Raw genomic sequence first — 27,951 nt, 5'->3', positions numbered from 1 at the left:
ACATTTCCAAATTGTATTTTACATTACATTGGGCATGTATGGATGATCGGCATATTGGTATCGATGGAAACCATGGCGGTGGGTGAAGTCCTGCTGCTACTGCAATATTATTATTGTGTTTGGCCAAAAGTTGTGACAGCTACATCTATATCCACACAACCACTAAAAATCCTATGGAATGTGTGACTGTTAACACAACGCGTATTAACGTCCATACACTATGCATTTAAATTTTAAAATGTTATTCGTTATAAGGATGAGATTGGAATTCATGTAGAACGTTACATGTATATTTTATTTAATTATTTTATAATAGTAGTTAATAGTTATAATTTATCTAACATCTACTTCTTTTGCAGCCTCGTCTGCGCCAGCGAGCTATGTACAATCCTTAAGATAACTTTTAAAGTTCCAAATTGTATAGCCCCTCGATGTAAAAACAAACTATTTTAACGCGGAAGTCGTTTAAATTTACTTGGAGGTCTAAATTGCAAATGTCTCTACCAGCAACTTCTGCTTGGGAAAAGTAGAATTGGATGGTACCAATGACTGCTCCGTAACTCCTTTGAATGCTTGCATTCATTTCGTACATAACAGTAACATTGTTTAGGTTACTTTACAAAATATGAAACCTGTTTTTTGATTACTTGTTCGCTATAGGTTTTAATTTAATATATTAGCTCCATATGCCGTTTGCGTTCTGTGACCTCATCTTTGAATGCATGATCACGTCAATTTATTAATAGTCTGGAGAATGAAATCATAATTTGTTTAAAGTGGTGATTCGGCTTTCAAAATAAGTCGTGTTTACCTGTTCTGGAAGTTCCGTGTCGCCAAAGAGAAGATCTTGTCGTTTGGCAGTACGTCTACGTACTTTGGGACTTTTATCGAACCTGTTGAAAATAAAATTGATCATGCCTTTTGTTCAAGCTAAAAAATAAAGATGAATTGCAATGTTTTTGGAGCTTTTACTTACGAGTCAGTTGGCCCAAAGGGTGAAGGACTTCTACTAGTTGTCCTGCGCATCTCTACATGGGTAGTGTCTGCAAATTTGTCATCTTGTGGTATGTCATATGTGGCATTGCTTATTAACGACTTTTGAGAACCCGGATTTACACTATTTGTGAGGTTACTGCCCTTGAGATTTAATGAATCGAATATGTCTGCTATATGCACATTACTGTTTTGCGACAGAAAATGTTGTAAGATTTGCTGCTGAATGGCACTTTCTTGCTTAACTTCTTTTAGCAGCGATTCGTGCTCCTGCAAATGAGATTCGGCAATGGCCAAATTGCATGACATGACAATGGCACTGTCGGTAAATTTCTGAAGAATGAATTTGGCCTCTGCCACGGTTGAAACATCATCCAATAGACCTTGAATCTTATTCACATCGCTTTGGACAGTGTCCTTTGTGTCTTCGAACTCCATTATAGCCTGCTGCACATGCTCTATATTCTCCTGAATATAACTGATGTTTGTTTTTAAATTGTCGACTTCGTTGAAATCATCCGTCTTCTTTTCGCCACTTGAACTATTTTCCATTATGTTCAGCTCCCGCGAGAGATCCTCCCGCTCCAGAATGAGACGTTCCAGCTCTTTTTCCAACTGCGTTATCAGTTGCCTATTTCTGGCGGCGTGTAATATAATGCGATAAAGATTCTCCCATCGATGCCTTGCCGCTCGAGAAGTAAACCCGTCTAAAGTGGCAATTTTTGAAGTTAAATGTGCGGGCGCTCTTTGGCCCGATTTTCCCCTTTGACTCTTGCGAAGGGCAATGACTTCCTCGGTTTTCCGCTTTAAAATCTGCTCCTTCGCAGTCATCTTGGCCTCAAGGGATAGTACAGCATTTTTCTGGCGGCGCTGTTCCTTCAACAACTGAGCTATTTCCTTCGATTTTCGACTGTCTTCCTCTTTGTGGCGACTGGTTTGCTCCGACATTTTTTTCATCAATTTAACCTACCAAATTGAAAATGATTAAAGATGTTTTTGAAATGTATTTACTTACTTTTGTGAATTTCAATTCGTCCAGTTCACTGCGTAGCGTAGTTATCCGTACTTCATGAGACTTTAGTTTTTGCTGTTGACGAAGATGTTCCCTCTGAGCGTTCTGCAATTTCTTTAGCTCAAGTTGCATAGTCGATATCTTGCTTTCATAATCCGATTTCTTTTTTTTCAAGCTGTCCTTGGTTTGGCCAGATGCAGCTGTACCTATATAATACAAATTGCTGTTGATTAAACCTTTGAATTTTGTTTTGAATTGCATACCAATATTTGTCAAGACATCGTCTCGTTCTTTTTGCGTGCTCAGGATTTTGGAGTTCAGTACGGATAGTTTTTCTTCGTATTGCATTCGCATAAGTTCCATTCTTTCATTAGTCAACTCCAACTGTTCAATTAGCTTGGTTTTCATCTCAATATCGGTTTCTATTGACTCCAAGTCTTCCTCAACTCCCGCTGCGTAAATATATGTTTAGAAAGTAATGCGTATGTTTAAGTTTTCACAATTTTACCTTCCGAATCGCTACTGGCCATTTCTGCTTCCTCCGAGCTGACGTTTTGGTTTTGAGCGCCTGGCAACGAACGCGACATTAAAAGCTCTCGTTCTTTCTCCAATCCTTTTTTGGCCCTATTTATAATGTTACCTTTTTTTTCAGCACATAAATTAAACAAAAAAAATATGTATTTACGGAAAGGATGAAAGCTATATACAATAGTTACCATCGTAAACTGGTTTGTTGCCTCTGGGTGAAGTCGCGGCAGCAGTTTCCATTTGCTTACGCAGTTCTTCAGACTCTATTAACTTAGTCTGAAGCTGTTCTATTTCCAGCATGTAATGACCGACTACGCTCGTAATTTCAGCATCAGCCTCATTGCTTGTGGACCACATTCTTGAATCCAATTCCAATTTCAGTGCTGCATTTCTTTCAGTCAAAGTGACAACGGTGTTTTGTAAAGATTTAAGGCGTTGCTGTAGACGTTTTGTTTCCGATAGAAGCAACATGTTTTCATTAAATGTATCAGAAATAGTCGTGTTTCCTTCGCAATCAACCACAAGTTTACCCTAGAAGAACAACATGTCAAAGATCGCGAATAAACCATAAAATAAGAAATATTTTACCTGTTTGTATTCTAATAACTCCATCTGCAGTGCTGCAATTTCCCTACGCAGCTGGGATATTGTTCTAGAACTTTGATCTTGGTTAATCTTAACTTTGTTTTTTATATTCCGAGCTCGATTGGCGTATTTTAACGTATTCAATGTTTCCATAAAGTCTCGGTCGCTTGGCGACACACATGCTATCATCAACGTCTGACTATTTCCGCCTAAAGAATCCTGAAGTAGGCGAGTCAGCTTTGAGTCTCGATAGGGAACGTGAAGAGCTCTTTTGGACTTATCTCCGAGAGCCGAAATACAATTTCCCAAAGCGAGTAGGCCGCAATTTATGGATATTCCCTCGCGAGCTCGTTCTCCTGTGGCCTGAGTCCTTTTTAGACGCTCGGATCCTGCTAAATCAACGAAGTGGAACTTGGAAGTCAGTGTTTCCAAATCGTTATCCGAAACATTGTCGTTCGGGGCAAGTATACGTTGTCTGCGCACGAAAATTGTGAAGAGGGCATGTGAACGAGAAGATTGGTCGTTCATTTTCGTTGAAGCAGTAGTACGTGCCAAAGCCCCTTGCTGAAGGTACCTTAAATATATTTAAAAATATTAACATAAAACGTGTTTATTTATTCATTAAACTTACTTTAGGGCATCTTGTGGTTGAGAAATTGGCTTAATAGACGCGCCAGATATTGTAATTTGTCCGCTTGCGTCTTCATGGATCTTAAAGTTGCTATTTTTGTTGAATGGGTCCAACAGATCAAAGATGTCCTCGTTATATAGTTCGATATATTGAACAGCCAGACTGAACTGCGGACTTCCAGCAGCAGCTGGGATATCTGAAGTGCTTCCAGCTTCTAGTTGTTCGATACCACTAAATATATGACGAACAGCCCGAGGAATAATACCGAGTTGGACAGACTCTGAAGATTCGGATTCATGATCGAACCCAGTGCCCATCGTATAGGTTTTTCCGGATCCTGTTTGTCCATAGGCCAATACAGTGGCATTATAGCCATGCAGCGTACTATCGACTAACCGCTCCACGCATTCCGAGTATATATCACACTAAAATATATAAGTTCAATTTAATGATCACATGTAAGCTAAAGTAAGGGACGTTTCACCTGATTGGAATTAGTATCAAAAACATAGTCGAAAGTAAAGGCTTTGTCCGATCCCAAAAATATTTGCGGTTCTCCAATTGTAACTGTCGTACAAATACGACACAAATCTATTTGTTCTCTAGAGTTTTGAGGTCGGATTCTAAAATAACGAAATTATATAATAAAAATCGTCTCAAATATTTATTGTGCTTTTATATGTATGTAAGTAGTTCAGGTCTCACCTGACAGCCACTCGAACTGAGCTGTCCTTATTTGTGAAGTCTACTTCCGAAATCATGATGCAGTTTAATCTTAAAATAAAAATTATGTAAAATCAAAGAGAATGATATTTGATAATTTGAAAACAATTTTTAGGCCGAGCTTGTTAGTTACAAGGTCATATTCTACCAAAAATGTTCACTAAGCAAAAAACATTAAAAGGGCTGTAGAAAACCTTTAAAACAAATGTCCAACATTATAGATAAATAAACAAAGCCTTTTAAAATGGTGCTTACATGCACAGGGTATAAAAAATAACGTTTAATTAAGAGTTTCAAATAAATACACAAGTCAGTTAAGTTAATACATTCAAATGCTGAATGTTTGTTTATGTATTCATACCTACATACAAATATACATATGTGCCTACAAGTTGCTGACCAAGAAAAACATACATATGGAAATTAAATATTGTAAAAGTCCGGTTCCCATACGTAAATGCTCCGTGAAAAATAAACATAAAGATACATACCAAACAAATAAAGTAATTCCCCGTCTCAGACAAATTAAATGAAATAAAACAAACGGCTATTCCCAAATTCAATTCATGAAACACGGACGGTTTGGCTCAGTTGTGTTTATATTTCGACACATAACATAACATATGGTTTAACAGCGTTAGATCTGTTCACGGGCCGATTAATGTTAAGCTACAATTGGTGCTAACACCTGACATTACTGGGTATGTTAAAGAGGGCATTCCTGCATGATTTTCTTCGATTTAATTCATATTTTAAGATAATTATTACAAACTTTTTACATTGTCGACTCTTAATACAATAGTCTGATTTTAATTATCATTATTGGGTATATTTTCATTCAGATTTATAAAACATTTTATGCCCCGAATCCTTATTCAGTGCTTTTTAAGATGTTACAAAATCAACCAACTTTTATCGTAAATTAAAACAAGGTTTTGTACTTTGTACATATCAAACGTTTTGAACAGAATTTAACTAATATCATTAAGCACTTTAGATCAAAAAAGTCTACACCCACACAGATAATTCGCGTTCATAAAAGAGTGCCCGTATTATTTATCGAAACAGTCGAAAATTAGTATTCCATTTTTGCATTGATAATTTTGCAAATGCATACCATCTTCCAAGGTCCATTGCTAGTTCGCCGATTTTGCCAAATAATACCCAAAGCACTGCCCAGAAATTATATTCAACGAGAATTTCCTTTGAAAAGTGAGTAAAAACTTAAGTAGCAAATTTCATAAGATTACATGTGCTAGAAAGAAGAGAAACTTATATACGTGTATTACCTTCAAAGACATTAGAGCCATGTCAAGCACTTTGTCCAAAAAGCTCGCGTATCCAGTTGCACGAAAAGATGCAACTGTTGAGGAGGACTTCCATGGAACCCCAATCAAGGATGTGTATCGCTGGCTTGAAGATCCCGATTCGGCGGAAACCGAGGAGTTTGTCAACGCTCAAAACAATATAAGCCGACCATTCCTTGAGAATGGAGAAGAGTGGAAGAAACTCAATACGAAGCTCACCAAGCTGTGGAACTATCCCAAATATGGATGCCCAATGCGATACGGAGACTACTACTATTATTTCATGAACACTGGCCTGCAAAACCAAAGTGTCATGTATCAGCAAAAATCGCTTGGCGACGAAAGTGAAAGCAAAGTATTTCTGGATCCGAATACTTTGTCGGACGACGGAACCATTGCATTAACCCAAAAGTCCTTTTCCGAAGATGGAAAATATATGGCCTACGGACTGAGTGAAAGTGGGTCCGATTGGATAAAGATTCTCATTCGAGACGCGGAGACTGGTAAGGATTTAAGCGAAGTCCTCGAAAAGGTCAAGTTCTCCGAAATTTCTTGGACAAAAGACAATAAGGGATTCTTCTATGGTGTAAGTATTAAAGGAATTCCTTTAGCAACAAATGTTATGATTCCTTTCTTTAGAGATACCCCGATCAAGATGGCAAAACTGACGGTTCTGAAACAAAACAAAATGAAAATCAAAAACTGTACTATCATCGTGTGGGAGAAAGTCAAAATCAGGATACACTTGTGGTCGAATTTCCCGAGGAACCTTCATGGCGCATGTAAGAATTTCTGATTTAAAGAAAAAGGTCCCTTAAACATTTTATACTATCTGTTATTTAGCCAATCTACAGTCTCTGATTGCGGAAATTACTTGATTCTGGCTATTGTTAAGGATTGCCGAGACAATATTGTTTTCTATGCAGATCTTAAACCTGGCGAGGAAATCAACTCTAAACTAAGTGTTAAAAAAATTGTGGAGAAATTCGAGGCGGACTATGATGTAAGTGATTTTTATCATTTTTCCATTGTATATATTATTATATATTCATTTATATTTTAGTACATTACCAACGAAGGCTCAAAAGTATTTTTCCGTACAAATAAAAATGCACCAAATTATCAAGTTATTGCCATAGACTTTGAAAATCCAGAAGAGAAGAAATGGGAAACGCTTATTGCCGTAAGATTTATTTGTTTTTAATTACAGATAAGATTATTTAAAATGTGTTTTGGTCTAACAGGAGCACAAGTCTGATGTTTTGGACTGGGTTAAGTGCGTCGATGCTGATAAACTGCTCGTTTGCTATATAAGAGATGTAAAGGTAAATAATATACACGAAGCGTTTCATTTTTTGGAGCTTAAACCTATTTTTCCTTTTTAGAGCGTTCTGCAAGTAAATTCTCTGAATAATGGAAAACTACTGCGGGAATTTGATTTGGATATTGGCACCATTGTGGGAACCTCTGGAGAAAAAAAATATTCCGAAATATTTTACAACTTTTCATCGTTTTTGAACCCCGGCTCCATTTATCAATATGATTTCAAAACACCCGACCAGTCGCCTACATTATTCCGTGAAATTAAGCTCAATTTGGAAGGTTTTCGTCGGGAAGACTACGCTGTTGAACAGATATTCTACAACAGCAAGGACGGCACTAAAGTACCTATGTTTATTATTAGAAAGAAACGCGATGCCATTGAACCGCGACCATGTCTGCTTTATGGATACGGAGGTTTTAATATCAGTATGCTGCCATCGTTCGGACTTTCGGGGTTTGCAGTTTTCTGCTTTAATTTGATCTTTTTTACTTAATACATCATGTCCTCCTACAGGCTTATGTTTATAGATACCTTTGATGGTGTGCTCGCCTATCCAAATCTGCGAGGTGGTGGAGAATATGGCGAGAAATGGCATAACGGAGGTCGCCTGCTGAACAAGCAAAACGTATTCGACGATTTTCAAGCTGCCGCCGAGTATTTGATCAACAATAAGTATACGACTAAGGACCGATTGGCCATTCAAGGAGGTTCCAATGGAGGGCTTCTGGTCGGATCGTGTATTAACCAACGTCCGGATTTGTTTGGAGCTGCTGTTGCACAAGTCGGGTAAGTAAATAGCCATTTTTTTTCGAAAAACGAAGCTTGATAAAAAAAAAATATTTTGCACAGAGTAATGGATATGTTGCGCTTCCATAAATTTACCATTGGACATGCTTGGTGCTCGGATTATGGAAACCCATCTGATAAGGAGCATTTTGAGAACTTGTACAAGTTTTCGCCGCTGCACAATGTGCACACTCCAAAGGGCACCGAAACGGAGTACCCATCTACTTTGATCCTGACAGCAGATCATGATGATCGCGTGAGCCCCTTGCACTCGCTTAAATTTGTTGCCGCCCTGCAGGAAGCTGTTCGAGACTCCGAGTTCCAAAACAATCCGGTTCTGTTGCGTGTTTATCAAAAGGCGGGCCACGGAGCCGGTAAACCCACCTCGAAGAGAATCGAGGAAGCCACCGATATTCTGACATTCTTGTCGAAGAGCCTTAATGTGGACACAGTCAATGTTTGAGTGGTCAACTATAAAAATTTGCATTTCTCAAGGTCGAGTAAAAACTGCTTTTACAATGTATTCAATATTTTCACAATAAATTCTATACCTGAATGAGACCTCGAGTGCTTACTGTTTATTCTATGGAATAAATTAGTACAACTTTTTTAAGGGCATATCGGCCATAAGCGTTACAACCTTGATGTCATTGCTATGATTCACCTCTAACAATATACTCAATATTCTTGATAATCAAGTTCTAGTTAAAACCAATCACGATAGTAATAATTACTATTTTTGAATATATAGAAGAAATGTCATTGCACTGCATTTCAAATAAAAAATTAAATTTGCCCTTTAACTCGTTTTGCCTGTTTCTACTAATTTAATAAATTAATGAATTTATTAACAATGCTAGTGAACCTCAAACCAGTAAAAAGTGGCAAGTTCTTCAGTGATTGAATTAAATATTCAATTACTAGCTTTTATTTGATTTCTGGAAACGTACATGTTGTTATGTAGCAGAATTACTTTTCCTCTGGTTTGCTGAAGACAAAGGTCAAGTTGCACTTGCCGCAGTAATGACGATCTTCGTGGGCAGCCATGAAGACGCCGGCGCCGCAGTTCTCACCAGGGCACTCGCGACGAAGGCGGTGGATCTTGCCGTTCTCGTCAACCTATTAAAAAATACGTATTATTATTTAATGTTGACTCAAGATATACTTGATCAGAAAGTAAGGGGCACTGATGAAGTCACTCTGATTTCCAAATCTTAAGCCAAGTAGCGCAAGACCAAGACTCAAGAATTCCAAGAACAGATCAGAATGTTTTCGGGTGTCGGTTGGTAGATTGTTGTGTGTACCTTGTAGTATTTCAGGACAGCTAGCTTGACCTTCTTCCTCTTGTGCTTGATTTTCTTGGGGGTGGAGTAGTTCTTCTTCTTGCGCTTCTTGGCACCACCACGAAGTCGGAGCACCAAGTGCAAAGTGGACTCCTTCTGAATGTTATAATCAGAGAGGGTGCGACCATCTTCCAGCTGCTTGCCAGCGAAGATCAGACGCTGCTGATCTGGAGGAATTCCTTCTTTGTCCTGAATCTTGGCTTTGACATTTTCGATAGTATCCGACGGTTCGACCTCAAGGGTGATGGTCTTGCCCGTGAGGGTCTTAACGAAGATCTGCATCTTGTATTCCAGTCACCAAACTGCAAGAAAATAAATTGAAACAGGTATAGAAATATATAAAAGTCGTAGGTAAAAGCTTATTCTAAAGATCAAGTAAAATGAAACGAAATTGCTAGTTAGTTTAATATTTTTGTTTTTATTCAGGGAATCTCTTAAATTAGGTAGCAAACTTTGTTGTTTAGACAAGCAGCACTGCGTTGATCACGCCGTCGTTTTCTGGATTGTTTGTGACCTGTGCGTATTTGCCCCAGACAACTTTTCCCGTTTGCGTTACCAATCCAAGTTCGGAGATGTTGACTTCGATCACTGTACCCTTTGTAATGACTCCCAGCGATGTGAACATAGGCGAGCTGGGGTTCTTTTTCACTCCGATAATAGGCAGATTGAATGTGGCTTTCAGTTCTGGGTGCGTCACATGGGCTTTCTTCATGCGAAGACCCATGGGTCGGATGAAACGCTCAAACTTTGGTGGCTTGCGGGTAAAGTTCTCGCCGACGAATGTGACTTTTGTGACCATGCGCTTCCAGGCCTTCCTCTTCGTTTTGCCAGTTTTGAGCACCTTGAAGACCTCAGCATCCGACTGGGCGCGCACCTTAGGAATGGGCACGTCCCACTTGCCAGCTTTCTCCTTTCGCTTCTGCTTGATCATGTTGGACAGGACCTTAGCGCTGGACTGGATGCCTCTGTCGAGCAGGTAGTGTGGCAGGGCTCCATCCTCGACCTTCTCCTCTTGCTTTTTGACCTTCTTCTCCTCGTGGGCCTGGATTTTCTTCTTGATCTGAATCTTTTCATTGCGGCGCTCCTTGTTGAAGAGTTTAGCCTTAATGCCGCGCAACTTGCGTGCTTTGCGTGCACGATCCTTGGGAAGACGGGCTTCCTTCTTGCGCTTACGCTCTTCGTAATCCAGTCGCCGGCCATACAGCTTGCGATGGCGTTCCATATACTCATTCTGCGGCATGGTTAGTTTTTAATTCTGTAGACCAGTTCTGAAATAAATACACATGGTTATTATCACATGGAACGAAAGGCAGGGCGAAATATGTTACCTGAGGAAGCCTTTTCTAGCCATCCACAGATAACTAATCACGCAGAACTTCACTTACCTTAATGAATAAATTTAATTTTCACAATTTTTTTTCTTCACAATATATTTTGCAATATGAAATTGCTTTTCAATGTTACATGTGCACTGCAATTGTTTTTATTTTATAATAAAAATAGCCACATATGACACTCGCAGTAAGTTATTAATATTATAGACTACTTTATCTGTGTCTCTATGTGTTTTAATGCACTTAAACATTAGCTAAACTTAGCATCCCCAAAAACTTACCTTGCTTCGGCAACAGAATCAAAGGAAAGAAAGAACCACATATACAGCGTGACAGGAAGTTGAAAATTTGCCGCAGGGTTGCATTCGGAGTTTGAATCCAATTCGTTTATATATCATTAGAAACGTAAGGAATGAAACAATATTTGGACTTTACTATTGGGAACAATTTCTATTATTTGTTTATTAACTCTGTCGTTAATCATACATTTTAATTGAAAAGTTGACACATTTCCCGAAAACAACACGGTTGGGCAATCCAAGATACACATACAATTTCTCCATACACAGTAATAGTAGGGAAATTAGAAATCCACCTGCGAAAATTAAGATAAAACGATAAGATTTTATTTTTCCAATATTTCCCAGCTCACAGATCAAGGTAACAAAAGCAGGTAAAACTCCTGATAAGCTGACAGGATACACGGTGTACAGTGATTGACAGGCGGGCTTTTTAATTTGCCGCCGTCGGAGGATTCGTTCGACAAAACCTTTTTCATGGGCATTACACATTCTAAAATTATAAAGCGGAATTATAAAAAAAACAGGAATTTTCGAAACGGATTGCAGCAGGAATTTTTGAATTAGGTTTTACAATTTTGAAAAATGTTTGGGTAGCAAAATATACCAATTCATAACTGATGCTTTAGCGAACAAATTACTTTAAAAACTAACTAAAACATTTATCAAACGCATGCGTTTTTCAAAAATTCTAATACCGTCTGAGCAAACTTTCTTACGCCGTTCTAAAAATTTCAGTATACTGGCTATTTTTATGTAATATCCAATTCATTATTTCAACTTCCATTAGACCAGAGACTTCACGCAGATCACAAATCTCATTGGCATCAAAAAACTCAGCAATCACGGGATAAGCGTCAACGACTTCACAATGAAATGCGAAACCGCCAGCTTTAAGATATGGTACAGCTTCTTCAATGTGACTAAAAATTCCCAGTTCATTTGACTTTCTTGCAGAGGACAATTTCTTTTCTATTAATCTTTTAATAGATTGGTTTTCACTTTCCTTTTTAAATGAGACTATTAATTGTTGAAAATTATTTATATTTTGTAAGTTTACTCACCCGAAATAATACTTTGTAGTAACCAATGTCTTCAAAGGATATTTTCAATGGACTAGAAGTTATCTCGTCAACAGAAGATGGACCTTGATCTGAAGAGCTTAGCAACCCTCCCACAACGGAAGAAGTGTAATAATTGTACATTACTAGTGAGAACAAAAACAAGGTCATCACAAGAAAGCGAACAGATCGATCCTTAGGATTAGGGTCTAGTCCCTGTTGACAACAAGCTCCAAATGTCTGCAAAATTCGCTCGATGCATGTGGTTTTTATACATAAGTTATTTATCTCTGTATTGATTTTTTGCGTTGAATTGTTTCGCTTTTGGCCAAAATTTCTTTGCTGTAAAAACTTAAAGTCTATAATTTCAAATAGCATCCAAATGATGCTGAATAAACCAAGTGTTAATAAGGAGAACAACCATACTCTATCGCTAAATGGAGATAGAAAGTTTCCACTTTTTCCATGAGTATCTAAATCTGGAGTATACCGGTATAAAAACGCCGTCTCAAATTTCCAACTTTGATGTATAATATCAAACTCAGCAAATCGGTTAATGCGGTTAAATGCTCCAGATGCGGCAATATCTGCTTCGTTTCGCATAATTATTCCTAAAAGACCGAGCCGAAAGGTGGTATTTCCCAAACGCCCAGCCCATCCCCTAGAATTTCGAAAATTTACTGTGAAATTAAAGCGCTCTCGTAAAAGTCCCAAAAGTTCGTAGTGGTATTTTATAAATGCAGCAACTCCAGAGTCCTTTGTGGGACGCGATAGAATAGATTCAATTTGTTCATTTGAAATGATGTCCTCCTTGTCGATCTGCAAGACAACAACTGTGAGTGCAATTAAAAAAAAAATTTGAAAACTTACGACGCTTGCTCCTCTTAAATTCAATCCTCTAAATTGTCCTCGAAATTCAATGCTTTGCAAATGAAAAATATCGCAAACTATATTCAGTGTGTCATTTGTCAATGTTGCTATTAAATTTATTTCCAGTTGCGATTTCAGATGTCGTCCTTTCGAATGAACATCCCAGTATGCGTAGCCGTTTTCAGTTTTGTTTATAAAGGTTATTTGAGCGTTTGGACCAACATATTTAAGTTCCAACGGAAATAACGTTATAACGTCAAGATCAACACCCCAAAGAAACCACTGGTAGGTTTTGTTGAAGTACCTACTTTCAGAGGCTTGGAACAGAAGATGAGCTGTTCCGCTGCAATTGGCATTTACCAAGATTGAAGTTCGAGCATGACTCTCTCTTGTCAGTATAGATTCTAGAGAATAAGATTCGTTGAGATGTACAACGCTCACAAATTGATTTCTTTCCATTAATGCAAGAGATGTATCTTTAAAATCTATTTTTTTAAATTTTTTATAAATAATACATAAAATAGAAATTTAAAGTGTACGAATTTATTTCTTACCCATAAACGAACAAGAAAAAACAATAGCATGGTCAGTTTTAACCAAGTTAACAATAAAGTTGCTTACAACCAGTATGTCCATAGTCAGGCTTACTTCACTTGCACTGAGTACTAAAACCAGAATACGGATCAAAGCACAAATTTTTCAATTTTATACTTCGGAGAGCATTTTATACCATTATTGTAGGTAATATGGTTTGATTGACAGCGTGAGCTGCAGTGTCAATTAATCTATAATTTAACAAGTATGAAGCAAAATTAGGCCACTTAAGATTAAACAATAAAATGGAAAATAGTGTAGCCGTGATTGACAGGGGAAACTAGTTCATGAAGTTTTAATAAGACGATTAACTCTTTTGTTTACTGACACTTTTAGACTAGATTTTTACCCGACATGCCAATTAAGTAAAAACTAGAATATAGGTAGGATCTTTCACTTAGAGAAGTTTTGTATATTATTTTTTTTATTTTCTTGTTTAATTTTTAAAAAGAGTGCAACAAATATCGACTACCAACAAAACGACATTCCTATTATCAAGGCTTTCTCCTCTCTAGTTTGTTTATGTTTGTGCAATGAATTTACAGCATGTCTTCGTTTAGATATAATCTATTGAGGAGTGTAAAACCATACACTCCTTTTACTCCTCAGTTGACCAAATCTATGTTACGAGTCCTTATTCAAGTATCTGTGCATTTTATTGAAACAAAAAAGTCATCTTCTGAAGTACTTTCGCTGGCACTAAACAAACTTACAAATGCTGGTCACAAAATTCCACCAAACTTTTGTGAACTTTTTACTATGGTATTTCTGATGATGCAAACCTTTCTAAGGTATCCCAAGGGCGTTGTAAAACACCATGAGCTTCGAAAGTGTTTAATAGACGACTTAAAGTAAGTATTAATATACATATGCATGTATATACATACATACCCTGCAGTTCCAAAAGTGCCTTGTCGTTGATGACATGTACGACTACCCACTGATGCGAGTGTCCGAAGCACCTGGAGCCGCACTGGTGCCATTTCATATAAAGTTCTTGTATAGCATTTAAGGATTTGACATGCATGCCGCTCTCGATGACCATTTTTTAGTTTAATATTTTAATAAAATTAATAAAAATTTTTGGAAAATTATATAATTAATTTAATGATAGGAATTTTCTAAAAAATATAAATTATTTTGATAATTGATTCTATTTTGTTATTCATAAAAAATAATGATTAAAATAATAACAAAAATAATTTTATTAACAATAATGGATAAAATAATGTAATTATATTTATTGAAATATATTAAATTATTAAACTTATTTTAGAATAATTTATTTTGGAATAATACTTTTAAAATTTTCCAGTAATTTTTAAATATTTATTTAAGGGTTGATCTGTCGTAAGCCGTGCGAGATGTCGAAAAATTTTATTTATTATAAAGTATTTATTGTGGGCCAATTAATATAAATATTTCCCAAATCTTGGCGCGCCAGTAACTAAACTCGTGCCAATAGCAAAAATTAAAATTTTGTAGCTGAACGAAATAAACTTGCGGGATTTTAAGGGGGCCTGCTTCGTACAGTCAGTATTGCCAGATTAGCTTATTATAAGCTAGATTTTTAATAATATAAGCTAGAATAAGCTAAAATTGAAAAAATTATATTTTATGTTATTTCAAGCTATGAGCTAGATGAAAATTTAACAAGCTTATGTTAATGCAGATTTAACAAAACATAGAAATATAATTTTTTCAATTTTAGCTTATTCTAGCTTATTTTATTAAAAATCTAGCTATTCGACGCTCAACACCTGCCAACAGCGCTCGTACAGTTGAGGCGTGCAATTGATGCAAAAAAAACCCATAAGGCGTCGATTTGAATCGGCTTAAACTGCATTGGGCCCAGTTCAGAATTGGGCCCAGCTTACGTTGGGACCAGTTTATTAACTGTACGCCGGCGCACATAAAAGAGATGTTTTTTTTAACACTATTCAAATTCACTTTGTTTACTTTTAAAAGCACCGCAGCGCCTTATGGGTTTTGAATAATAAAAAATAATAGCTTTCAAAAATAATTTAAACACTTACCTGGTTTATTTAGTTTAAATTTTACACAAATGATCACTTAGCACAAATAATCTGACGATTTGTCAACCTCCTTGCTGCAGAACAACGGAAGAATGACGCAGGTCAGTTTTTTTTTTCATAATTTGCATCGTCCCTTTTGTTTCGTCTGAGACTTTTTGGCGCGTGCCTTGCTGGCATACCCTTTAGATTTAAAGTCATACCCGACTATATATGCAACGCGAATTAATAAAAGGGCAAGATTCTTAATACTAATATTAGAAATGTTTATTTAAACTATTTAGTCAAATTATAAAACCATTTAACAAATCTCTTTTTTTAAATATTAAAAAAATTAGATAATATTGATTTATAATTTGACTTGTAAATTTAATTTAAATATTATTCCCAGACAATAGCTGGTATATAAAATTGTATATAATTATACTTATTTAAAGTAAATTATGTTAAAAAAACTTTAAAACCTAAAAGTATACATAAGTCGAGCATGCCTCAGCCGTGGTTCCCACCGAAAACCCAAATTTGTGTTTCTAACGGTTAATGCATTCCAATGCCAACAATGCAATGAGAGAAACGAAAAAATAGAAGACAAATTTGGTGTCGGGCCGCCGTCGTTGCCAAGCAACGACATCGTATTCGAAGAGTGAGAAAGAGGAAACTTAGGAATATCCCTTTTCCTTTCCTACACATTGATTGCTTGAATGCCAAAAGACACCGGGTGACAGCCAGAACTGCAGGGTATGTATAGCAGTGCTAAAAGTGTAACGATATTAAATTGCATTTTAGTTTTTCAGAAGAGTTCGTTGATGATATTTGCAAAGTTTTATTAAACCATCGAGATGTTCTTAGCAAAAACTTTTCTGAAACTAAAATGGACCGCGTAAAAATGTCAAAATTGCAATGGAGAATAAATATTTCATTATCTCTTAAGTAAGTATTATGTTTTTCACTGAAAATAGACTTTTATATTGTTTTGTTTTCAAATTTCAGTACTGTGCAAATCGATAAGCCGACTATAGTCCTCCACTTTAAACTCCAGAATAGAGAATTTCGAACTTTAGAATTACCGCTATCTATGTTCCAACAAGTGCGGTATAATATTGCCCTGCTACTCAACGAGTTACAATCGTTGCAAAGCCGAGCTGCTTTAAAATAACTCAAATTAAATGTACGCATTAGTTTAATTATTTAGCTTGTTCGTACCCAATTAATATAAATAAATAAATAATATTAATAGACCCAGCGTTTTTTATGAGTATCAAAAACGATTCCAAACAAAACTAAAATTCTGATTTGCATAGAAAATGTTCGTAAGCAAAATTGAAGAAGAAATACATACGATTTAAAATCAGAATACAAATATATACAAAAGTTTATTGTTTAAAGTTCATATCGTTCATTTGCTCGATAGTTTTTCGCTCATCCCTACCGGCTTCCAGTTATCGAATTATTAATCGATTATTTCTTCAATATGGTAAGCAACATTATTTTATAGTAAATATCAGAAAAATATTCATTTTAATGCGTTTTAGCTGCCACTGTCACTTTTAAAAACAGCGCAAAGCCATCCTATGGTAAGACAATTAGTGTATTTAATGTATTTAAACGTTTTAATAAATATGTTATTTTTTGTTATTTAGTTGGTGGAGCTCAAAAACGGAGAAACTTACAATGGTCACTTGGTAAGCTGTGACTCCTGGATGAATATAAACCTTCGCGATGTGATCTGCACCTCAAAGGTAACATACACATTAAATAATTAATAAATAATTTTGCAAATATGGCTCAACCATGATTTGGCTTACCCACATAATGAATAAAATAGTGGCGAAAAACAAGTTTTAATAATTAAATATCTTACAGGATGGCGATCGTTTTTGGCGTATGCCGGAGTGCTATATCCGTGGAAGCACCATTAAATATCTGCGAATTCCCGATGAAGTGATTGATATGGTAAAGGAAGACGCGCAGGCAAAGTCCAGAAATCGCACAGAAATGAACAAAAACCGCGGTGGGAACTCCAATCAAAATCAAAGGGGAGGACGTCCCGGCGGCAACCGAAATAATGCGGGAAATCGTCCTGGCCAAGGGTACGGCGGCCCTGGGAACAATGCGATGCGCTTAGGAGGAGCCGCCGGTCAAGGGAATCGCCTGCCCCACGCCCCCAAAAATAGGAAGTAATAGTGGATCATAGTAATAAACTCATTTCAACCTTTCAAGTCAAGTGTTTATTATTAAAAAGTTGACATTATTATACAGTCTCGATAATTTCAAATCACGAGGTTTTCTTTGCTACTTATTGCCATGGTATCTGTCTGTTATCCAAGCAAGCAATTGGAATGAGTTGATTTTAAGTTAAAAAATCACTGGGAGCTGTACTACTGCCGAGAATATTAAGTCCTTAATAGGGTTCTTCTATTATAAGCCTCATTCGTGCGGACATCGGGCGGGGGAAGTTGGGGTTCAAGTCTTGCTCTTGCGCCAAATGCATATACTATGCAAAATTTTACTCCACCGTCTTTTTTATCTTTGTAGTTTCATTATATTCGAATTTTATTTTGCCTATATTTACTTTAAGAAATATTTAATAAAGAGTACAGGTAAACAAATGTAATATTTATATGTATTGTAGCTAAACGAATTGACGGCTTTTTAAAAACTCAAGCATGCCCTGAACATTGGCATTGACCTGTGGCGGCTGCGACTGTTGTCCGTTCAGCAAATTATTGGGCATCGCCATAGGAAGCAGTTGCTGTGGCTGATTATTGAAACCTGTCAAATAATCCGAAAGATGTCAAATAATCCGTCTACTTCATATTTCAAACAACTCGTAATTGAAACTTACCACTCTGGGAATTTTGCTGTTGAGCCAAATGCTGCAAAAACATATCCTGCTGTTGTTGAGGATGTGGGGGAATTTGGTTTTGTGGAAAAGATGAAAACTGTCTGAACGAAAGTATAGCCGGATCCATTGTAGTCCAATCACTGTTGTTGTAAACTGTTGAAAATTAATGAAAGCATTAAAAAAAGGATCAACTCAGTATTATCTTTTTATATTTACCCTTGTTGTGAGCCATCGGGTGCTGCAATTGGGAGTCGCCCACAGACTGTCCAGGGTTTTGATGCATGGCCAAGTGAGCATTCCAGTTGGCATTCATCGGGACCTGATGCTGCCCTTGGGCTCCGTTGTTTCCCACCCCGTTCACGGGCATGTTCATGAAGGGCATCATTTTGCTCGTGTGCTGAAGTCTAGATGCTCCACCCAATCCCAGTGTGTTAACATGATTAAAGCCCGGCGGCGGCATGCGAGCTCGCTGCATGTTGTCCACCAGTTGCTGATGCGGGGGAATTTGAGGCGGTGGCGGAAGCTTCGGCCCGGGGATTTCATTGTTAATACTCTGTTGTTGAACAACCTCATTTTCCATAAGTTCAGCAAGTCCCTTTTGGGTCTCAATAAAGGGATCAAAACCTTTAGAACGGAAAAAAAGTAGTTAAAAATTGTAAAAGGGCGATATTAACAACTCTTTACCTAAGTCATCGTCGACTATCGAGTTCTGAGTAAACCGAGCCTGCTGAGATTGCGTGTTTGGAGGCTAAAAAAAATAGTTTGTATTACGTATCCAGCTAAATAAAGGCAATGATAACACACTCACCAAATTTTCAAACATTCCCATCATCCTCTGCTTTTGAGCTTGCTGTTGTGAGTTAAGAAGTCCTGAGATAAGGATATAAATCATTATTGACGGTTAGAGGGTATTTATAATCGAAAAGTAGAACGTACCATTTTCGACAAAGGGCGAATTCAGACGATTATTTTCCAAGAAAGCTGGTACTCGTTGTGGCTCAGGCACAGCACTATTTCCGTTGATTTGAGGCTGGTGTCCATTAAGATACTGATGGTGTGACTGCTGTTGGCTTTTATGAAAATCAAAGAACTTTGACATGTTTCCGCCAAACAGATTTTCCCCTGTTTGCTGTTGTAATAGTTGTTGCTGCAGGAGTGCATGGGCTTGAACTCTGTTTAAATCGAGTGAGTTAGCTTGGAAATGGCTTAGGACATCTGCAAAAACACAGTAAAATAATATTTTTTATAAGAACAAAATGAAAAGGTTATACAAATTCAGAAACTAGCATACCATTTGCAGGACCGTTGATTTGTGAAATATTATTCGCAAACAGGTTGCGTTTTTGTAATTCGTGCATGCGAAGGAACTCCTCCTGTTGGTGCAATACTTGCTGGTGGTGATGCTGCTGCTGCTGTTGCAAATGTTGCTGCTGAAGCAATTGCTCCTCCACATGCCTTGTGTTGCGTATCATCACATTTTTGAAAGCTTCCTCCCACTCTGTAAATAGTATTTTTGATTAAATGCAAATAAATAAAATTAGTTTTTACAAAAATACGTTAGTTATTATAAGGGCAAACAACGATGGTTACGACCAATGGAATGAATTAAAAAAAAAACAATAAACAGGAAAAAAAAGTAAAATAGAATAAAAAAAATTTAACAAATAAATTACCGTTTGCATTTGATGCCTTTTGGATTCCATCAATATCTGTGTAAGCCGCCGATGTTTTTATTAAGTGGTTACCGATGATTGGCAGTACCGAAAAATAAAAAGGACATACACATTTATAAATATTAATTCAAAGGCTTCATCTTAATGGTAAAGCATTTTGTAAATTCACTTACCGTTTACCAAGTCTGGTAAATGAGACTGTCGCATCTCCAAATCGAACTTATTTTTTATTAAGGGGGCTTGCTGGAATGATGATGATGTGAAAAAGCTGGCCGTGTCATCATAAATGTTGAGCTTAGACAGCGCATCTGTGGGTAAAATTTAAGTAAGGCCAGCAGGAGTTAAATAGATTAAGTGCCATACCAGTCACTCGCGTTCCATTCTCCGGCAAACTCGCAGAACTAACCGATTCATCGGGCAAGCTATCTGTTTTTGTACTAGGCGACACTGCAGCGGGGCTACTGAGGTCTTCTAAGGATTTGGATCCCGATAGTTTCGGTTCAGCCTCGGCAATAGCCTCGTTGCTCTTTTCGACGTCCTCCTGGGTGAGTACACTTTCTGGTTGGCTCTCAGAATTCACACTATTGCACTTCTCCTCCGTATAATCGCCGGCTAAACTCTTTTCACTTAAGCTACTCTCCGAGACGTGGCCTTCGCTATTTTCGCTACAGGAGCTCACAGATCTTTGAACATTGGTTGCCGCTAATCTCTTTTGTGGTAAGTTATCTTCACAGCTCTCAGTTGCTTCCGTCTTCTTTTGTGTTATTGTACTTTCGCTCGGCTCGATTCGCTCAACCTGTTTGCTTGCCGCTGGTGCCGCTGCAGTCGTTTCCTTACCCTTCTTGGGTTCTTTTGCACTGGCCGCATGATTGGAGGTCCGATCCTTGCCGCGATCTGCCCTCGATCGATTGCCGGAGCTCTGCTGCGGCGGCTCAGCCTTTGTGGGCGTTGGTTGAGCATCCGCTGTGGCCTCTGCGAATGTCTCAGTACTTGTGCTACTCCGCGATTCAGGAACAAAGTTCTCCTTGTTCGCGGCGTTGGAGTTTGAGTTGCCCGCATTCTTATTCTTCGCTTTGTTCTTCTCGTGTCGCTTTTCGTTACGCAGCTTCTCCCGTTTGCTCTTCCCACTGGAATTGTTTGTACTCGCAGGCGCCTCCCTGCCGTTGATGGGAGACACCGATAAACTGGGCCAGGCCTCCTTCTGCTGGGCATTGGCTACACCAGAAGCGTTCGTACCCGATCCAGAGGACGAGGATGATGCCGACGAGGACGATGGAATCGCGGCTGATTGGGGAAAGACATTATTAAGTCATTTAGTTGTCGTATAGGCGGGAATTACCATTTGCTTTAGAAGCTCCGTTACCATTTACAATACCTGCAGTATTCGGTCCGAACGAGGCAATAAGAGTATCGTGTAGGCGCTTCTCGTACTCCTGGTGCTTTCCCTGATGCATTTCCTTTTAAAGCAAACACGACATTAGTTTGTAAACATTTAGAGCGTCTTACGATAGTTACCTCCTTTGTAAAACTGGCCTCGGGATCGCCCAGTTCATGTAAGTACATACAGTCGCCCTTGGGACACTGCTGGTTTTTCATGAAGTGGCTGCAGTACTTTGTTGTCCCCAAACTAGTCTTTATGAGTCGCCCGTCTATCATAATGTTGTTGACGCTTTGAATGGCCCGCAAAGCATCCGAGTTGTTAACATAAGTGACGTAGGCAGAAGCTGATGGACCCTTTAAATCGAAGATTGAAATAAGTAAATAAAGCTAAGAAAGGAGCGGGTTCGGTAAACCGAAAACTAAGATACCCTCGCAGTTTTATGGGAAGCAAGTTGAGCAAATGTTACACATAAAGAGACACCTGTGATCTTTTGAAAACAACAATCGAGGTTATTCTCAAATCCACTCTGTTAACAACTATTTTAAAGTTGTATTGCAGCATAAGCAAGCACAAATAAATACATAAACAAATTTGCCTAAAATAATAAAAAAAAAATTATTAATATAAAAGTAAAGAAATAAATTTTAAAAATTTTGCTTTAAAACGATATTTCTACAATGTTCGCTTACCAGAGCAGCTAATAACAAAAGGTTCGAATTCGTTTTAATTGAAAATAAATTTTGGTACTTGTTAACCTGTACAGTTTCACTGAAAACCAGCCATTATTTTCATTGAAACCACCTAAAATGACTGAGCAACTCGGGTATTGGCACTTGGCCATAAGAAGGTATAGAGGTAATAAATAATTGAATCTTACAACTCTTACCTGGACCCCGGCATACGTGGTACTTGGATTTATAACGACTTTATGAATTTTCCCATATTTACCAAAATATTCGTGTTTTTTTAATATCTGTGAGGAGAGAATGTCACTAAATTTCAGTAAATTCCAATCAAAAGCCAACATACATCTGCGTCAGCAAGTCGAGGTGGTAAGCCCACAACAAACACCAAGTTCTTTTGGACCACGCGAACGTTGGCCAAGTGTTTTCGATTCTCGGTTATCTTTTGTTTTCGTTGTTGGTCCCTTTGTCGTTTTTGGGACTTGAAGGCAATCATCTGGAGTTTTGGAAATTAATGAAGAAATAACATTAATGCTTGAAATATATTCCCCCGGCCTTCAACTCACTTCTTCCTGTGTTAGCGGCTTAAAGTCAGCAGGATTTTCTGGATATTCCTTCCGACAGGCTGGACACAGCTTGTTTTCATCCGTGCGGATTCTGTGCCAACAGAACCTGCAAATCTGTAAAACACTTGAGTTCCCTGCAGACCAGAGTGCTAATATAGACGTTATTTACCTGATATCCGCAGGTACAGGGGAAGAATGTCAGATCGTCCACCTCGAGGGGCTCCATACACAACGGGCACTCGACTGCATCATCATTACTGCTCAGGCCGTTCATTTTCAGGCGATTCTTAGTGGAGAAGTACTTGCAGCTTCAAATTTTTAACAAACTGTTGATAATGATGAAAACCAAGCTTGAAAAAGCAAAAAAAAAAAAAAATATTTTTTAGCCAGCTTGTCGGTGACGTTAGTAAAATGGGTTTTAATGTGTCATGAGTAAATAACGAAATTTGATATTGAACTTCCTATTCTTTTCAGTTTTTATTTTTAAGTTGAAGTATTGTATGCTTTATAACCCCTAAAATTTGTACACAACGAAGGTATGCGTCGTACCAATATCTTTTTTGTATGAATCACACGAACATTGCCATTATTTTGCACACTATGAAAACAAGTTTTCGGAATTTAGCACCTGTGGATAGACTTTCGATTATTTACAGTTTTTAGCTTTTTAATGAAATTTGGGTTCCATATTTTGTTTACGTATTTCCTATGGTATTCGTGGCTTAATTGTCTTGATGCGACCACAGTAAATTGTTCAATATATGCTACCTGATGAAGGTGTTTTCTGTCAGGTAAGTATTTTGTATATATACAAAAGACACACACACATGCACATCAGTCTGCACGCAGACCAACAAATAAAAATGTATTTTTAAATATGGAAACCTTTTCATAACAGATTTGTTGTACGTACGAGTATTAACACCTCAAATTAAAAATGCAAGCTTTCCTTAAAGCAACAAAAAGAAAGTATTCTTTAGAGTTTAATAACCGGAGGTTTGTGTAAATATGGCGACACATCAATATGTTGGATATCAGGCAGAAATCAAGCATCAAAGTTAAAATATATGACTTTCGTATTTGCAATCGGAAATCATTTAATAGTTGTACATCAGTTATTTGTTCACCCACTATATATACACACATACACAAGCACTTATGTATGCACTTGTGTGTACATTGTTCACGCTACAATTATTTAGAAACTTAAACTATCTGATTTTTGGTTTTCAAAACTGTTTGCCAAACCAACTAAGTCAACAAACATGATAAAAATTGTGACAGAAATCGATTTTTAGAGAATACCAATGGGCAAATAGGAAATAAAAACGATAATGTACATAAGCAAGAGTATATATACATACACATATGTATGTACACGTAACACGTATGATTGTAGGTGTGATGTAGGTTTTTCTTTATTCACTTTGGATAGTTGATGAATCGTAATTACGATTGCAAATGTAACACCTGAACGCTTTTTAATTTTATAAATACTCGGTAGCAAACGTATCAAACGAAAGTACTAAGGCTAAAAATAAACGCAAAGTAAACGAATGAATTCGCCAAATTAAAGACTTCAATTTTTTTCAACACGAAACATTCGATATCATTCCACGACTTGAGCTATCGATAACACAGCATTAAAAAGTAACATTTCACACGACTGCATTGTTTTTATTTATGATAAAATATAATTGATTTAATTTTATTACAAGTTAAATGGATTGCAAAAAAGGTTTAGGTTGGAAAAAAAAATATATAAGTACAAAATATTTAAAATATTAATTAATTAACTAAATGAACTTAAATGTACTAAAATTAAATTAAATTTAAATTATTTAAAATTTTTTTTATTAGTTAAAAATGTTATTGGCTTGTATGTTAACAATAGCAAATAACGCAGAAAACGCGAAGTGTCAGTTTTTCCGCAAAATAGTCACGGCTACTTTTAACCGAAAAGCAGTGACTTAAAAATATTTGTGAGAAGTAACAGGTTAACAAATTGGCGATCCCTATTTACGTTTTTACTTGAAGTTCGTCCGTGGAGCGTTTCACCTGCAAAATAGAAAAATGGTAAGGTTGCCGGCAAAATTTTTGTAGAATATAGTATATATTGCCAAATTAATATTCATAATTTGCATATTTGTTTTTTTAATGTGCAAAAGGTGTACATATACAAGCACAGTCGCCGTATTCAATTAAATGTAGTTATGAGGGTATGTGTAGACGGGTCGCAAAATTTGTGCTGGAAATTTAACATTCATTCGACCTCTCTTCATTGCTAATCTTTAAAAACCAACAGTGACGTAAATACGTTTGCACAAATGACAAATTTCCAGCAGAATCAAAGAGCATCAAATGATTTTGAATGCAGGCTAATTGGCAATTGGCTGCAATAAAAAATGTGGTTTTCCATGTTTTCGCTCACCCGGACGAGATTCGGCTTATATAAACTTTATAGAAAGTAAAAAAGCAAAGTCCATGCAGTTCAAATCTGTCATACCTTATCAAAAATGCTAAAATTCAGAGGTTCTATCTCCAACTACTTACAATTGTAACCTTTTAGACTAAAACATTGATTGAAAACTACATACATATGTACATGTGTATGTATGTTTGTAAGGTTTAAAACATTACAGATATGCACATACATATGTACAAATCCAAGTTGAATGGCTTTTGGAGAAAGGAAAACATAAATGGTTGTTGATTGCCATTAGTGCCCTATATTTAGTTCCCCCTTCAAAAAGGATTAACTGGGATTGCGTAACAAGGACGGGTGAAAATTGCGCATAACGCGCAAGAAATAAATGCCAGCCTGTGAAATGAATAATGGCTTGGATATTATAGGTTTTAATATTTACAGTTAAATTTTGTTTTCCGCTGTACACAAACAATAGCCCTTTATCTCTCTTTGACTTTAGAAATACGAGTACATGCTGATATCGACCCATCCATTTACTATAATAATAATAACAAAAGCGTCTTATTTGTTTATTATTCGTTATCAAATTGGAACTTGTTACGAGTTTTGGCTAAATTAAATTAAACTATATTTGAAAAGGCTTACTAGATAGGAAAACGATGATTGTGAAGCTTAATATATTCCCCAGTATAATCTATGCCAAGTCTCTAAAAATAAAATATAAAAGCAAAGGCAATGGCTGTATGGAAAATGTGCCCCTTATTTCATTATAATTAGCTCAGCTGCATCTGTATTCTAAGTATATATAATTTGTCAATATAAAAATTAAAATTCATTTTTATACACAAAAAAAACACTGAAAATAACATTTCAAATAAACAAGGCGCAACATTAACTTGATAATATTTAGATAGAAGATATTAGAAGAATCATCCGCTGTTTCAAATGAAAATATTTCAAATTGTTAAGGGATTAAAATCTTCTTCAGCTTTCACCATCTTCATCTTTTTTTTTTTTAGGCTGAACCAATTCGAGTTGTGGTAACCGGTGCCGCTGGCCAAATTGCCTACTCCCTGCTGTACATGATCGCCCGCGGCGAGGTGTTCGGCAAGGATCAGCCCATCATTCTGCACCTGCTCGACATTCCACCCATGGTCGGAGTCCTCGAGGGCGTGGTCATGGAGCTGGCAGATTGTGCCCTACCACTGCTGGTTGAGGTTGTGCCCACAACCGATCCGGCTGTTGGATTTAATAATGTCTCGGCCGCCTTCCTGGTAGGCGCCATGCCCCGCAAGGAGGGAATGGAGCGCAAGGACCTGCTGTCCGCCAACGTGAAGATCTTCAGGACCCAGGGCCAGGCTCTGGATAAGTTCGCCAAGAAGGACGTGAAAGTGTTGGTCGTTGGCAACCCGGCCAATACCAATGCCTTGGTCTGTTCTTCGTATGCTCCTTCTATTCCGCGCGAGAACTTCTCGGCCATGACCCGTCTAGATCAAAACCGCGCCACCTCCCAGATCGCCGCCAAGTTGGGTGTTCCCATTTCGGCTGTGAAGAATGTCATCATCTGGGGCAATCACTCTTCGACTCAGTATCCCGATGCTGGCCAAGGAAAGGTGACCATCAATGGAGCCGTGAAATCCGTGGTGGAGGCTGTAAACGACACGGCCTATCTGCAGGGATCCTTTGTTGAGACCGTGCAGAAGCGCGGAGCCGCTGTCATTGCGGCCAGGAAAATGTCCTCGGCCATGTCGGCGGCCAAGGCTGCATGCGATCACATGCACGACTGGTGGAACGGCACTGCTCCCGGCCAGTTCGTCTCTATGGGAGTTTTCTCCGACGGCAGCTACGATTCTCCCAAGGATGTAATCTTCTCTTTCCCCGTCGAGATCAAGAATAAGCAATGGAAAATCGTCTCTGGATTGACCCTCAGCGATTTCGCCAAGACCAAGTTGAACGTTACTGGCAAGGAGCTCCAGGAGGAGAAGGACGAGGCCCTCTCCGTTTTGGATTCGAATGTGTCCAACTTGTAATGAGACATTAAACGTATATTACTAAAATCATAGTTGTGCATTTAGGAACCAAGTTTCATGGCAATAAAAACAATTTGTAAATAACTCGGTGGTTGGTGTTTTGGTAACATGGGTTAACAGGTTCTAAAAGTGTCGACGATTCCAATTAATTAACAGAAATGAAAGACAACTTTAGCATGGCCTATGCATGTGTACATAAATTCCCTGGCAATGTACTAAAAAATGTTTACTTAGTAACGCGTAGTCTAATTCTCGATTGAATGTCACTCTTATTTTAATTGTTATAAACATGATACAACTATACTATGTATCAATGTGATAAAAAAAACGCTTGCATTCAATATTTACATTGATGTCATTATGTACGTTTGAACGTTTTTCCTTGTAAATTTAAAGATTATTTACATGTGTAAGTTACATGTAATGTGTAGATAAAAATGGTAAGTACTAATGATCGCACTTTTTTATACACTCAACTTTTAAAATTGTATACTTCTGGAGTATTTTTTTCAGTGTGAATGAGAGTCACCAATTTTTTTTTTTTTTTTTTTTTTTTTTTTTTTTTTTTTTTTTTTTTTTTTTTTTTTTTTTTTTTTTTTTTTTTTTTTTTTTTTTTTTTTTTTTTTTTTTAATTTTTTTTTTTTTTTTTTTTTTTTTTTTTTTTTTTTTTTTAAATTTTTTTTTAAATTTTTTTTTTTTTTTTTTTTTTTTTGGGTATAAAACGTCTTCCTTTCTTTTTAACTCGATATACTCAAGATATATGTAGAAAAAGGAAATAAAGGACATTCCTACAAATTAACGAACCTGTGTATTTTGGGAGCCATTTCACAAAGATACAACTTTGAAGTAAAACAAATAGTCTTTCTTAAAAAAAATAAGACCTAAGGTTTTCGTTTTTCATTTGGAATTCCAATATAGCTTT

General features: G+C 37.1%; 9 protein-coding genes across 15 annotated transcripts; 4 read left to right on the top strand and 5 right to left on the bottom strand.

Annotated features, from left to right (window-relative positions):
• Nucleotides 1–68: 68 nt before the first annotated feature.
• Nucleotides 69–5,074, bottom strand: LOC108089152 (kinesin-like protein KIF21A). The gene is made up of 12 exons (XM_017187274.2): nucleotides 4,964–5,074; nucleotides 4,455–4,523; nucleotides 4,234–4,372; nucleotides 3,750–4,174; nucleotides 3,122–3,692; nucleotides 2,722–3,064; nucleotides 2,514–2,645; nucleotides 2,269–2,457; nucleotides 2,009–2,211; nucleotides 977–1,959; nucleotides 812–893; nucleotides 69–747 (listed from the first exon to the last, which is right to left on the bottom strand). The coding sequence occupies exons 2-12, from the start codon at nucleotides 4,508–4,510 to the stop codon at nucleotides 727–729; spliced, it is 3,144 nt and encodes a 1,047-aa protein (XP_017042763.2). The 5' UTR covers nucleotides 4,511–4,523; nucleotides 4,964–5,074; the 3' UTR covers nucleotides 69–726.
• Nucleotides 5,075–5,525: 451 nt separating this feature from the next.
• Nucleotides 5,526–8,450, top strand: LOC108089151 (prolyl endopeptidase). The gene is made up of 9 exons (XM_017187273.2): nucleotides 5,526–5,684; nucleotides 5,770–6,365; nucleotides 6,419–6,561; nucleotides 6,623–6,782; nucleotides 6,843–6,962; nucleotides 7,024–7,104; nucleotides 7,165–7,556; nucleotides 7,617–7,889; nucleotides 7,953–8,450. The coding sequence occupies exons 1-9, from the start codon at nucleotides 5,582–5,584 to the stop codon at nucleotides 8,350–8,352; spliced, it is 2,268 nt and encodes a 755-aa protein (XP_017042762.1). The 5' UTR covers nucleotides 5,526–5,581; the 3' UTR covers nucleotides 8,353–8,450.
• A 331-nt stretch (nucleotides 8,451–8,781) lies between these two features.
• On the bottom strand, nucleotides 8,782–10,928 carry LOC108089157 (ubiquitin-40S ribosomal protein S27a). Its single transcript, XM_017187280.2, has 3 exons — nucleotides 10,848–10,928; nucleotides 9,194–9,534; nucleotides 8,782–9,008 (listed from the first exon to the last, which is right to left on the bottom strand). The coding sequence occupies exons 2-3, from the start codon at nucleotides 9,512–9,514 to the stop codon at nucleotides 8,859–8,861; spliced, it is 471 nt and encodes a 156-aa protein (XP_017042769.1). The 5' UTR covers nucleotides 9,515–9,534; nucleotides 10,848–10,928; the 3' UTR covers nucleotides 8,782–8,858.
• LOC108089156 (ribosome biogenesis protein NSA2 homolog) lies at nucleotides 9,631–10,921 on the bottom strand. Its single transcript, XM_017187279.1, has 2 exons — nucleotides 10,848–10,921; nucleotides 9,631–10,500 (listed from the first exon to the last, which is right to left on the bottom strand). The coding sequence occupies exon 2, from the start codon at nucleotides 10,470–10,472 to the stop codon at nucleotides 9,693–9,695; it is 780 nt and encodes a 259-aa protein (XP_017042768.1). The 5' UTR covers nucleotides 10,473–10,500; nucleotides 10,848–10,921; the 3' UTR covers nucleotides 9,631–9,692.
• LOC108089109 (ionotropic receptor 75a) lies at nucleotides 10,922–15,629 on the bottom strand. 2 transcript variants are annotated; one of them, XM_043208831.1, is made up of 8 exons: nucleotides 15,427–15,627; nucleotides 13,351–13,461; nucleotides 12,797–13,281; nucleotides 11,930–12,745; nucleotides 11,585–11,871; nucleotides 11,219–11,358; nucleotides 11,053–11,161; nucleotides 10,922–11,000 (listed from the first exon to the last, which is right to left on the bottom strand). In XM_043208831.1, exons 2-8 carry the CDS (start codon nucleotides 13,430–13,432, stop codon nucleotides 10,964–10,966), a joined length of 1,956 nt encoding a protein of 651 aa, XP_043064766.1. In that variant the 5' UTR covers nucleotides 13,433–13,461; nucleotides 15,427–15,627; the 3' UTR covers nucleotides 10,922–10,963. The 2 variants fall into 2 exon arrangements, with proteins under 2 accessions (XP_043064766.1, XP_043064765.1); XM_043208830.1 differs by having other exon boundaries at nucleotides 11,053–11,358; nucleotides 15,427–15,629.
• LOC108089196 (COMM domain-containing protein 5) lies at nucleotides 13,898–16,659 on the top strand. Its single transcript, XM_017187340.2, has 3 exons — nucleotides 13,898–14,241; nucleotides 16,210–16,353; nucleotides 16,414–16,659. The coding sequence occupies exons 1-3, from the start codon at nucleotides 13,937–13,939 to the stop codon at nucleotides 16,577–16,579; spliced, it is 615 nt and encodes a 204-aa protein (XP_017042829.1). The 5' UTR covers nucleotides 13,898–13,936; the 3' UTR covers nucleotides 16,580–16,659.
• Nucleotides 16,660–16,834: 175 nt separating this feature from the next.
• LOC108089197 (U6 snRNA-associated Sm-like protein LSm4) lies at nucleotides 16,835–17,698 on the top strand. The gene is made up of 4 exons (XM_017187341.1): nucleotides 16,835–16,897; nucleotides 16,956–16,997; nucleotides 17,064–17,162; nucleotides 17,287–17,698. Exons 1-4 carry the CDS (start codon nucleotides 16,895–16,897, stop codon nucleotides 17,602–17,604), a joined length of 462 nt encoding a protein of 153 aa, XP_017042830.1. The 5' UTR covers nucleotides 16,835–16,894; the 3' UTR covers nucleotides 17,605–17,698.
• A 292-nt stretch (nucleotides 17,699–17,990) lies between these two features.
• On the bottom strand, nucleotides 17,991–24,192 carry LOC108089194. 6 transcript variants are annotated; one of them, XM_017187334.2, is made up of 17 exons: nucleotides 23,936–24,192; nucleotides 22,741–22,921; nucleotides 22,572–22,685; nucleotides 22,352–22,501; nucleotides 22,200–22,295; nucleotides 21,457–21,675; nucleotides 21,281–21,398; nucleotides 20,305–21,225; nucleotides 20,115–20,249; nucleotides 19,942–19,977; nucleotides 19,560–19,766; nucleotides 19,205–19,483; nucleotides 19,077–19,138; nucleotides 18,953–19,016; nucleotides 18,485–18,892; nucleotides 18,269–18,421; nucleotides 17,991–18,195 (listed from the first exon to the last, which is right to left on the bottom strand). In XM_017187334.2, the coding sequence occupies exons 2-17, from the start codon at nucleotides 22,843–22,845 to the stop codon at nucleotides 18,056–18,058; spliced, it is 3,207 nt and encodes a 1,068-aa protein (XP_017042823.1). In that variant the 5' UTR covers nucleotides 22,846–22,921; nucleotides 23,936–24,192; the 3' UTR covers nucleotides 17,991–18,055. The 6 variants fall into 6 exon arrangements, with proteins under 6 accessions (XP_017042823.1, XP_017042825.1, XP_017042827.1 ...); XM_017187336.2 differs by having other exon boundaries at nucleotides 21,305–21,398; XM_017187338.2 differs by having other exon boundaries at nucleotides 21,317–21,398.
• A 348-nt stretch (nucleotides 24,193–24,540) lies between these two features.
• On the top strand, nucleotides 24,541–27,113 carry LOC108089167 (malate dehydrogenase, cytoplasmic). Its single transcript, XM_017187298.1, has 2 exons — nucleotides 24,541–24,647; nucleotides 26,019–27,113. The coding sequence occupies exons 1-2, from the start codon at nucleotides 24,645–24,647 to the stop codon at nucleotides 27,027–27,029; spliced, it is 1,014 nt and encodes a 337-aa protein (XP_017042787.1). The 5' UTR covers nucleotides 24,541–24,644; the 3' UTR covers nucleotides 27,030–27,113.
• The last annotated feature ends 838 nt before the right edge of the window (nucleotides 27,114–27,951 follow it).

This window comes from Drosophila ficusphila, unplaced genomic scaffold (genome assembly GCF_018152265.1).
Source record: "Drosophila ficusphila isolate 14025-0441.05 unplaced genomic scaffold, ASM1815226v1 contig_723, whole genome shotgun sequence".
NCBI classification, from domain to species: Eukaryota; Metazoa; Arthropoda; class Insecta; order Diptera; family Drosophilidae; genus Drosophila; species Drosophila ficusphila.
This window is presented reverse-complemented; position numbering and strand designations above follow the sequence as displayed.

Coding starts and splice junctions, on each gene's coding strand:
- LOC108089194 (XM_017187334.2), bottom strand. CDS start 22,845: ATGAACGGCCTGAGCAGTAATGATGATGCAGTCGAGTGCCCGTTGTGT. Junction 21,226..21,280: donor CGGAGCTTCTAAAGCAAATG/GTAATTCCCGCC, acceptor TTCCCCAATCAG/CCGCGATTCCATCGTCCTCG. Junction 18,893..18,952: donor GATAGTCGACGATGACTTAG/GTAAAGAGTTGT, acceptor TCCGTTCTAAAG/GTTTTGATCCCTTTATTGAG.
- LOC108089197 (XM_017187341.1), top strand. Junction 16,998..17,063: donor CAGCGCAAAGCCATCCTATG/GTAAGACAATTA, acceptor TTTGTTATTTAG/TTGGTGGAGCTCAAAAACGG. Junction 17,163..17,286: donor ATGTGATCTGCACCTCAAAG/GTAACATACACA, acceptor AATATCTTACAG/GATGGCGATCGTTTTTGGCG.
- LOC108089157 (XM_017187280.2), bottom strand. CDS start 9,514: ATGCAGATCTTCGTTAAGACCCTCACGGGCAAGACCATCACCCTTGAG. Junction 9,009..9,193: donor CTGTCCTGAAATACTACAAG/GTACACACAACA, acceptor ATTTTTTAATAG/GTTGACGAGAACGGCAAGAT.
- LOC108089109 (XM_043208830.1), bottom strand. CDS start 13,432: ATGGACATACTGGTTGTAAGCAACTTTATTGTTAACTTGGTTAAAACT. Junction 11,872..11,929: donor ACTACAAAGTATTATTTCGG/GTGAGTAAACTT, acceptor TCATTTAAAAAG/GAAAGTGAAAACCAATCTAT. Junction 11,001..11,052: donor GTCAACTTTTCAATTAAAAT/GTATGATTAACG, acceptor TGTTCCCAATAG/TAAAGTCCAAATATTGTTTC.
- LOC108089156 (XM_017187279.1), bottom strand. CDS start 10,472: ATGCCGCAGAATGAGTATATGGAACGCCATCGCAAGCTGTATGGCCGG.
- LOC108089151 (XM_017187273.2), top strand. CDS start 5,582: ATGCATACCATCTTCCAAGGTCCATTGCTAGTTCGCCGATTTTGCCAA. Junction 5,685..5,769: donor ACGAGAATTTCCTTTGAAAA/GTGAGTAAAAAC, acceptor TTACCTTCAAAG/ACATTAGAGCCATGTCAAGC. Junction 6,562..6,622: donor GAGGAACCTTCATGGCGCAT/GTAAGAATTTCT, acceptor TCTGTTATTTAG/CCAATCTACAGTCTCTGATT.
- LOC108089152 (XM_017187274.2), bottom strand. CDS start 4,510: ATGATTTCGGAAGTAGACTTCACAAATAAGGACAGCTCAGTTCGAGTG. Junction 3,693..3,749: donor CAACCACAAGATGCCCTAAA/GTAAGTTTAATG, acceptor AATATATTTAAG/GTACCTTCAGCAAGGGGCTT. Junction 2,646..2,721: donor CAACAAACCAGTTTACGATG/GTAACTATTGTA, acceptor CTGAAAAAAAAG/GTAACATTATAAATAGGGCC.
- LOC108089196 (XM_017187340.2), top strand. CDS start 13,937: ATGTCTTCGTTTAGATATAATCTATTGAGGAGTGTAAAACCATACACT. Junction 14,242..16,209: donor TGTTTAATAGACGACTTAAA/GTAAGTATTAAT, acceptor ATTGCATTTTAG/TTTTTCAGAAGAGTTCGTTG. Junction 16,354..16,413: donor AATATTTCATTATCTCTTAA/GTAAGTATTATG, acceptor TTCAAATTTCAG/TACTGTGCAAATCGATAAGC.